At 30.1% G+C, this 10462-nt stretch overlaps 1 protein-coding gene and 1 long non-coding RNA gene across 2 annotated transcripts; one reads left to right on the top strand and one right to left on the bottom strand.

Moving 5' to 3' along the window:
• Positions 1–999: 999 nt before the first annotated feature.
• Positions 1000–6225, bottom strand: LOC114185429 (serine carboxypeptidase-like 20). Its single transcript, XM_028073143.2, has 14 exons — positions 6008–6225; positions 5574–5725; positions 5028–5104; positions 4777–4899; positions 4437–4539; positions 4156–4193; positions 3854–3955; positions 3252–3344; positions 2881–3123; positions 2642–2707; positions 2398–2519; positions 2151–2264; positions 2000–2045; positions 1000–1329 (listed from the first exon to the last, which is right to left on the bottom strand). Exons 1-14 carry the CDS (start codon positions 6151–6153, stop codon positions 1246–1248), a joined length of 1509 nt encoding a protein of 502 aa, XP_027928944.2. The 5' UTR covers positions 6154–6225; the 3' UTR covers positions 1000–1245.
• LOC146885999 (uncharacterized) lies at positions 5497–6643 on the top strand. Its single transcript, XR_014995362.1, has 2 exons — positions 5497–5685; positions 5989–6643. It is a non-coding gene; the product is annotated as an uncharacterized LOC146885999 (long non-coding RNA).
• The last annotated feature ends 3819 nt before the right edge of the window (positions 6644–10462 follow it).

The following is a 10462-nucleotide window of genomic DNA, read 5'->3' as shown; positions in this document are numbered from 1 at the left end:
AAACATACGAGTCGGGTTAAACCATTTTTACTATAATTTTTTTATAAAACATATTTAATCTTAACAACACATAATAATATAAAATTTACTCATTATACTAAGAAAAAAGAAGAATCAAACAATCATTATAAGAAACTAATCTTATAAGCTGCAATTACACATATGATGAAATGACCAAATTCAAATTCTAAAATGTTTTAAAAGAAAATTTAGTATAATAATGTTGGTGTTTAAGAATCTTACATTTTTTTTTATAATATAAATAATATTCATCGAATTTAAATAGAGAAAATTTTAATTTTTTCAAAACTCACTATTATAATCTTTTACTTTGAATCATGCTTATGATATATTATGATAAAGAGTTGAAGTCCTACACATTTAGACCCATTTTATAACTTTATGACAAGATTATCAATTCATGTTTAATCTTTTAATCTGTGTACATAAATTAAGAAATCTAATATGATATTTCCTCTTAATTAACCATATATATAAAATAAGAAAACTCTTATGAATAAATTTTAACACATTAATGATATAAGATTAATTAGAATGAATGTTTATATATAAATATAATAATAATAACTGATTAAAGATCTTGATTTTATTCTATCATTTTTAAAATCACATTAAAAGGATTGAAGAGCTAAATATTTGCATTATTAATGCCATATTAATATCTTTCACCAACATGTTGTTGACATTGCTAAACAAACTTTTATGACTGAACAGAGAAGGTGCTAGACAATGGATTAACTTCAATCTCAAATGTATTAAATACGAATGACCAAGAAAAGAAAAGAGTTGAAATTAAAAATAACTTTAACCATTGAAAATATTTTTTTAATTAAAAGTTGCTTCAACTTTAGTAATATACTTATTTTATTGTCAAGACTTTATAAGTTGAAAATAATTTACAAACATATCATAGCGTTGTTCTAAAATCTAAAGCAGCCTAAATTCAGAAGCAAATAAAGAAAGGTGGTAGAATGACAGTTACAAAAAAAAAAAAAAAGGTTTATAAGATTACAAATTTGTTGCATCAATATCCTCTCTTCGAAAGGATTGATGTATGAAACAAAGTACACTTAAATAATAATTAATCCATTACATATTTTTTTCATAACTCTAATCCATTGCACATGTAATGTAAGTGATGTATTAATCACAAACTTAGGTAAAACTAGAATTAACAACAGTGTGCTTATTTTTACCCCACATAAGATCAATGCATGCATTTACTTATATTTTCTTTCCCTCCAACCAATGGCTGAAAAATTCCAACGCTTCCCGTGGCTTATATTCCGGCACGGTGTGCCCAGCTCCCTGTACCAAACCCATGTCTAAGAGAGTTTCTATAGTAAAACCAGTAACAGTTTTCATTTATCTGTTTCTTGAGTTAATTAATAGTTAAATGAGTTTAAACTTATCAAAAGTAATTTCAATTCAGAATTACATCTAAGGAAATAAAACAAAATCAGTAAATAATAGTCTTTTGGAAATTGATTCCTAATAAGCTATGAAGCCCGGATTCTGACACGTATGATATGATACGGACACGGAGATATGGCTAAATTGAAAAACAAAGGACACAGGACACTACATACATATAAATATTAGTTTCAAACTTTTAACTAACAAATTGTCAACTAACACAAAAATGAATCTAATTTATCAATCTAATATCTAAAAAAATGAAAAGTAGTGATCATATAATATTTTTTTCCTTATTTTTATAATCATAATAGAAACTTATGTGATAAATTTATAAGTTTATAGGTTTTTTTTAGAAAATCATTGAATTTGTGGTTATTAACATTGTGTTGGAGTCATGTCAAAATCATGTTAAAGACAAAAAAAATGTCTTTTAAATTGGATACTTGACTGATACATGTCGTATGAGTGTCGGTGTCTGATACATGTCAGACACGAGACACGCTGTTGATGAGACGTGTCCGGGCGTCATAACTAATAAGTGGTAATTAAGTTGACTTACCTTGATTGTTAGGAATGTGAGGTTGTTCTCGTACTCTTGCAAGTACCTGTGTAATGCCATTTCAAATAATTGACCATAGTTTATGTTAATCATACTAATCTGGATCATATTTAATTGAAGAACTTTGTTAATTATGTTAATAAATGCATACCCAGCAACTTGGTCGTTTAAGTTCCATGGCCTCCATTCATCCACAATCTTATATCCCAGAGATCGAGTCCAAGCCTCACTTCCAGTAAATGGTACACACATATCATGGTCACCACTGCCATGAACCATCATCATATACATACATGAAACAATGGAGGAGGTTAACTAATTGATTAAGGATTTCAAAAAAGTAATTAGTAGTTAACCAAGTTCCAACTATAATTAGTGAAAATGAAGGTGATATATACCTGAAAATAAGTGCCTTGTAACCCCTCTTGGTTAGGTTCTTGTGGTAGGGAATCATGCTTCCAGCATTGTGATAGTACTCTATCCTATCTGTACATAATTCCCATGCACCCGCCACACTTTCCTGTTCATGTGCATCAAAACTAATCAATTAATTAATCCTCATTCGTGATTATATATATACTTTAATATAACTGTTAAAGTAAACATAGTTAATAGATGCTAATTATTACAATGATTACCTACCGATTCAGCATGAATGGCTTTTCTGACAGCATCGTTGTTTAGCCATGAGCTTGCTACTTCATCATTCTGCTCTTTGCCAGATAAAAAAAAAAAACGATTCATTTTATCATTTCATCTCAACTATAACATGTTACATGTGTATATGACAAGTCTGTCGTGTCATTGTCTTGTTTTCAAGAAAGTACTAGATTGTAATCTGTGAATACAAAATGATTTTTGAGACATGATTGAAAACTTACAACACAAGCGACATGCCTCGTTTGAGTTGTTTCAGACAATTGAGGCCATAATGTGACAAGACCAGGTTTGACTGGTGCTCGAAAAGGCCATGCTCTTCCGAACATTCTCTTCCTCACAGGGAGAGGCTTCTCAGTAACTCCTAATTGCTTGAAACTTTTTGGTAAGCTTCCATTTTCTATGGCTTCGTCAGGGAAATGGTAGCATGGCTCTAGTATATTGTACACGTTAAGCCCATCAATGGCCTGAAAATATATATATACAGCAGTCATGATCATGTACTCAGCAAAGCGACACTAATCTTAATTATTGTTCATAATGAGCTGAAGAAGAAAAGAAAACCGTGGATGCTCTTTTTATATGAATGTCTCACCCTATCAACTTTAACAATGCTCTTATAACACGGATCATTTTCGTCCAAAGAGTAAGCATCGTAGTAGTTTCCTTTGCATGTAGCTTGTAAATCCTGCACATATAATTGAATTCCGTAATAAAACTAAGTAACAGAATACTATGTTTTGTATTGTTAAAATTCTACTGTTGTTCAGATAAGATTTCAGTCTCTAAGAGAGGGGTATTTATATTGCTAATAATTAGTTACCTAGTATCTTATAATTTTCGTGATAGATTTTCTTGTTTAGATAAATGTCGTGTAGTTATGCCTAAAATCTTAGTTTTCAGACAGTGATCTAAGGATTTTTTTCTGAAAGCACGAGATAATCAGTCATTTTCTGGTTTTTCATATAAGTTTTGCTGCAAGAGGCTTTGGGTGCATGAAGAAGTGCTATGGACTTATGGCTGATAATAACATCATGAGCATGCAGAACTCTATAACAGGACATAACATCAAAGGAAAACCATAATGCTGCATAATTCTTGTACTATATTAACTTGGAAAGTGGGGTACACCTTGTATAAAAGAAATTAGATGGTAAATAAATTAAGTTGTGCGAGAAATTAATATTTATTCAGCACCTCATAGATACTGTCGGATATGAGGCCCATCCCATGCACAAATGGGATGAGAGCATTGCCATCAAATATTTCGTCCGTGACACCATTTCCAACCAAGTAACCCTACACAAAAAACAAAAACTCAAAGGTAAGTTAAGGTATTCTAGTTTTCTACGTCAAACTATGAAAGTAATTTTCATATATAATATCCCTTTATTATTTTTTTATTCATCTTATTAAGAAATTGATCTCATTCTTAATTATGGAAATGTCCAATATAAAACCATCTCATAATATTTTATTATACCTAAAAAAGTATGTACCTTAAAATTGATCACGGGCTTTGTACCACTCTGGATTCCTGGCATTATACACAAATAGTTTATGCTCATAAATCACCGATCATGTAAAAATATATATACATAGCAAGTTGGAATTAAAAACTTTAGGGTATGTATAGTACATTCTGAGTATGTAAATTTTTTTATACTACATAAATGGACTCACAGTCACAGACAACAGTTTAAAATTTAATTAAAACTATATAAATTCATGAAGAATGCATGGTATTGTTTACTGTAGAATTGGACTTTAGCACTGTTACCTTTGGCCACTTCAAAAGCCAGAGTAGGGACATAAACTCCAGCGAAAGACTCTCCAGCAATATAAAATGGATTAGCCTGAAATTCTGGGAATTGCTGAAACCACTGCCAATAGAAGAGATCCAAAACAAACAAGTATCATTAATTATGATCACTATTTGCAATTATGCACGATGCTGCTTCGTGCGTATCATTGTGGCGTGCAAACATAGAATTAATAAAGATTGGCGTGTCGTGATATACTATACTAACTGTGTTGTAATCTCTTCTATTAATTTGTGCATGTTCCGATGTTAATGTTCATTCTGTTTCAAATGGCAATGTCTTTTTTGTTGGATGTACCTTTAAGAGGAAAAGATGGGTATCAGACGCAGTTTGCAGGTCCCCAGTAACATATTTGCTTGTGTTCTTGGAATAAGAGAGTCCAACACCAGCAGGAGAATCCAAATATATAATGTTGGAAACCTGAAATCAATCAACATTATGGATAAACATGGTTACTATAAAGACATTAATTTACTTTATTTTAACTCTCTCTATTTGACTAATGTAGCAATATTGATTTGCAGAGTGACGTTCTTAGCCAAACCAACCTTTGACCAGCTGTAAGGATTGATATGCAAAGTGGGTAGATTCTCTTTTGATTTTGCAGCCTCAAAGTTGAATGGTCCTGCATGCACCCACCCACACATTTCACAATCACACACATAATCAACACAAAAAGTAATAACAATAATAATAATTATAATATAATATAATAGTAATGATTCAAGGTGAGGAGAAAAAGACCTCCCAGGAAACAGAAATATCTAACGTTTTACTCTTGTGTGCAAGTGTTCGAACAGTTGGGGTGCGAAATTAATACAAAAACGCGTAATATTTATTAAAACTTGGTCCCCAGTTTGATAAAGAAGCGGCAACTTCTAACCAGAAAAAATTAAAAAAACAAAAAGGTTTGAAATTTGAAACTGTTCGTGGAGTAGATGGAACATGACGAGGTTAATGTGGCAGAATTAATTAACGTAGACCCCTGTCCATACCGAAACAGTTGGAGATTAAATACGACGAGACATGGAAATAAAGTAGCATGATTATTGTTCCCCAGGAATAATAAAAAAAGGGTACAATGATTAACATACCATGCTCATAAACGAAGCCATCGAAGCTTGAACACCCAGGTCCACCATTCAACCACAGCACCACTGGGTCCTTCTCTGCACTTCTCTCTGAACTCACGAAGTAGTAGAACAGGTTCTTCCCACTCTTATAATCTCCATCAATACTTATATATCTGAACCCACACAAAAAAATTCTAACTCACTCGCACCACTTTTTCTCCATATAAAACTACTCAGAACATCATGTATTATACATCATACCTTATTTGATTAAATCATTTTCCAACAAAATCGTACCACAATTAACAAAGAAAATTTTGGCAGAGGTGAATGAAGTGTTAGGCTTGAAATATAAACTCTAATGACTTGACTGCATCGTTAGAATAAGGGAGGATGCATTCGTTTATATACTCTGTGTTGCTAATATTTCTGTTAGATGTGGGACTAAGACGTACCCTGAATAGTGGTTGGATGGGAAACTGGAGTTGAAGCCAGGGAGTTGTGTGACGCGAGATTGAGGAGGAGCAGCTTGAACATGGATCCAATGAGCCAACAAGAGGATGATGAAGAGTGATAGAAAGTTTTGATTTTCCATGGCCATTGAAATTTGGTGGGTGTTTGTGTGAATTCCTCACCCAATGAGTCTCTCCGAGTGTGTGGGGAAGAAAACAAACTGAAGGAATGAAGCAATGAGAAAAGCATCATGAGTGTGTTTATATATACATATATGTGTATAGATAGATATATGAGGGTTGTGTGTGAGTGTGTGTGTGAATTGAAAGGTATTGAAAAAGGAAAGAAAGGAATCAGTGATTAAGCTGTAGTGTAACAGTGAAGGTAGGAGAAGAAAGCATTATTCGATTAAAAAATGGTGTTTTTGAAAAAAGGTGAGTTTGGAATTTATACCACAGAAATGTAAGAAAGTTAAGAAGAAAAAAACTGCAGCATGGGCGAGTCAGAGTCACCACGTGTGTTTATGTCTCTAACCATTTCCTCTGTTGTTGTTATTTTGCCTCTGCTTCTGTTTCTGTTTCTGCAATCATATTTATAACACAAACTTCGTACCTCAGTTTTATACATTCTCGTACAAATACACCACTAGATTATGTCTCACGGTTACATGCTGGAATAATTCGAGTTAAGATTTTGACAAAAATTGGAGCATTATTTTTGGATTCAGCAATTTTTCTATGTGCTTATAATTGTAGAACGTGAAATTTCGACAAAAGCACGTTTGGAGAACAAAATAAATTTATAGGTATAAATTATGAAACGAAGAATGAGAAATAGTAAGTCTCCCCACAGAAATCACGGAGGGAAAAGCGGAGAATACTTACAAAATAAACAGATAAGAGATGCTTCTGACTTGACACGAACAAAATAAACAGGTATGCTACAAAATAATTAATCTCTTAGAGTTAAAGAATAAATAAATAACTTTTTATTTTATTTTATTTTATGCATGCGAAGAAACTATTCAATGAAATAAATTATTCTTTTCTTCTCTTTTTTTTCTTCCGAAGAAGGAAATTCTTCATTTGTGGTTGTTAATTCAAGTCAACAAAGGATTGAAAAAATCGTGTCTGAGTATTCTAAGATATTTTTTTTCTTACGAATATGTGAATTAAATACCCATTTCGTGACGAATGGTGCATAATATAATATAGAATTTGATAACATAATTAATATATTACTATATACCTAATTTTTTGTGTTGTATGATTTGTTTATTTTATTGCTTATTATATTATTATGGTGCGATATATTTAAGGATAGGTTATAAAACTATTTTCTATTCCTTCATCTATGTTTTCTATTTTTATTATTATTAACACTACTTATAATTATCCATTTTTTCTAATATAGGCTAAAATAATTTAATATTATTTTGTGTGTACTATTTGTGGACACAATTAAAGTTTATTGTCCTTTATATACATTGTGAGATATTGATTTCGACGTTAGCATCGGGCAAGAAGAATCACTTATATATATATATATATATATATATATATATATATATATATATATATATATATATATATATATATATATATATGAGTCATAAAAAAAAAAATATGCAAAGTGTCTTCCCAAGAATGAGAAATAATTTTCTTTGTTTATTTTCAAGCTATAATGGAGTGTTATTTAAGTTATATTGGAAAGGGAGTCTTCAATATCACACAAAAATGACTTATGCACACACTTTTTTTTTTTTATTGTTTCTTTAAGTATTTCTTATAAGAGGATACTTTTTTTTATAAAAAATTGGAAATAGTTTATTTTTGGTAAGGAATTGAAAAAAGTGAAAGTATAAAATTTTATTGAAGTAATTGAACTATTTAAAATTAGGATATTTTTTCAAGTAGTATAATTTGAACTTTTTTAAATTATAAAATCAATGTATTATTTGATAGTGTCAAAGGACCCTAATTTATCGTTTTGCGGTGTCGATGTATCACTCCTCAAAGTTTTGTCAGTCTTAGTTGAAAATATTTTGAAGAGCTTTAATGAAAAAATAATTAACTAAAAAGTTCATTAATATTAAAAATTATGAACTATTGTAATTATTCAATACTTAGAAATAATATTTTTACCTAGTAGTAACTAAAATATTTTATATAGACAAGAAAAATCAAAATGTAATAATGTTATTTGAATATGTTGAAAATGTTAAAATTGTTTAGGGTGATGTAATCTTGAATTTTTCCTAATGTCACTTTATGGTTTAGTGAACAATCCCTGTTTAAAGAAAAATTCTCCAAGTTCAAGAATCGATGAAGTAGTCGTAATTAGATAAAATTAATATCGATGATTGTTTTGGTTGATAAAAATAGATATTATTTGTTGGAGGACATGAAACGTTTTGGTTGTTTTTAGCAACATCGATCACTTCAAAGAAACTTGTGGAGTCTCTATGTAATGTCATTGCCGGCATTAATTAAAGAAACAAAGAGGGTGAGAAAATTAAGGACCCAAAGCAAAACAAATTTTGGATAGAAAAATGGTAAACTCCTATTTGGAAAAGTAATCACAAGAATCAACCCTAATTAAACAAAGACAAAAATGATTAGGGTGGTCTTTGCTTTAATTAATAATAGCATGAAGATGAGAAGTATTTAGTTGGATGTTCCTTTCTTTGTGGAATAATGGAACAGAATTTCATCTCACACACCTTCTTTATATCAATCATTTATGCCATTCTGGCAAACATGTTTGCATTTTTGTCTTCATTCTTCACGTCCTTGGACTATTGCTTTTTAATGCAACGTGTTTCAATATTATTAAAATTTTAAGTATCAGTTTTACGTTAGATAAAAAAAATAATATTTTATAAGAAATAAAACCTATATATTTTTGTTTGAAGTAAATATGTTTTTGGTTATTTTGACTGAAAATTGAAATTAGTTTTTTTTTTTAACTTTGAATCAATTTAGTCTCTCATCTTTGAAAATGCATAGATTTAATTTTTTTAAAAAAAATTTTTTAATTGATTTGACATTTTAAGCATATTTCATTATACTATTTTAGTTTGTTTACATTGTTTGAACATGTTGTTTGTGCATTTGAAACGTTAAATAAACTTAATAAAATTTGGTTAAAAAAATTAAATTCATACATTTATAAGGTTGAGGGACTAATATCAATTTTTATTAAAAGTTGAAGGACTTAAAACATGTTCAATTCTATTTGTTTTAAAGATTTGAATAAAAAATAACGTAAATTTTATATATAAATTGAATTTAAGTCATATTGATATTGTATTTATCGTTAATTCTTCTCGAAAGACTTAAAATTTGGATTATTTGTATTGTTTATCTAACGTACCTTCAAAATATACTAATAATAACTGATTTTAAAGTTTTAAAATATATTATTTTTTTAAAATATTAACATAATATAATTTTAATGTTGAACAAAAAGACAACACAAAAAATTTGATCGAGAATGTGAACCAAAAGACTTGGTGAGCATGAAACCTAGAGCACTGTATGAGTCGAAAATAAGTGGCATTGACATAGGACACAAGTGTAGTAGTTAGTGGGAGATTAATGATGGCGTTGATTTGTGTGAATTATGCGTTTGTGGCCCCTTCCTTTCTCCACCTTTCATTAATTCAAACAATGGACAAAAATGGTTTCCTTTTCCTTTTCACAGTTCACTTTTTGTGAATCTCTATGTATGACTCAGTTGGGGTGGTTGATGTAGTTGCTTTGCTATTTCATTATAAAATTGCTAAGGCTGTGTTTTAATGTAAAAGGTTGCATGTTCCAATACTTCTCTTCTCATGGATTTCAACAAACTTTGCTTATTGTTAATTAATTTCTTCTATTTGTTTCTCTAAACAAATGTGGAATAAGAAGAGACTTGTTCCACTTCTCCTTCAACTTTGGTACCACCACTTGCTCTTTCACTTTCACACAATCTTATCCACACATTCCCTTCAAATTTATATCAGAGGCTCCACATTCTGTGTTACACAACACTTTCAACAATGTATTTGGGACTTCATATATTGATTAGAGATGAAAATAACTTACAAAATATAAATAGGTAATTCATTTGATATGATTGAATAATATTTAAAGTTCATACCTCATGTATTAGAATTAGCCATAATAAAATGTAATAAATTATCGATGTGAATTCATTAATACTTTGTCTCATTTTAGTCTTATTAAGACAGGAATATATTTATATCTATCACTTATCAATCGGGGTGGAATATTAAGAGAGACATGTTTTTTTGGGTGGATGTACTATTTACAAGGGATGAGAAGAGCTTTTTTATATTTTGGGGTCTATTTGAAGTGAAATTTGTATAAATGAGTTTGTTCATTTTTTTTGCCAAAAAGGTTAAGTCGTCAGGGTGGGAGACGATATTACAGGTGAAGTCATCCTCCATCCAG

Source organism: Vigna unguiculata, chromosome 5 (assembly GCF_037176805.1).
Source record: "Vigna unguiculata cultivar grain cowpea cultivar isolate G323 ecotype 2 chromosome 5, ASM3717680v1, whole genome shotgun sequence".
Taxonomy (NCBI): Eukaryota; Viridiplantae; Streptophyta; class Magnoliopsida; order Fabales; family Fabaceae; genus Vigna; species Vigna unguiculata.
Note: the sequence above shows the minus strand (reverse complement) of the source record. Positions and strands in the feature narration are given on the sequence as shown.

What these genes read in the sequence shown, in the direction of transcription:
- LOC114185429 (XM_028073143.2), bottom strand. Translation starts at nt 6,153, where the DNA reads ATGGCCATGGAAAATCAAAACTTTCTATCACTCTTCATCATCCTCTTG. An exon ending in TTAAACGACCAAGTTGCTGG is followed by an intron (nt 2,046 to 2,150) that starts GTATGCATTTAT and finishes GGCATTACACAG; the next exon opens with GTACTTGCAAGAGTACGAGA. An exon ending in TCACATTCCTAACAATCAAG is followed by an intron (nt 1,330 to 1,999) that starts GTAAGTCAACTT and finishes GGTTTGGTACAG; the next exon opens with GGAGCTGGGCACACCGTGCC.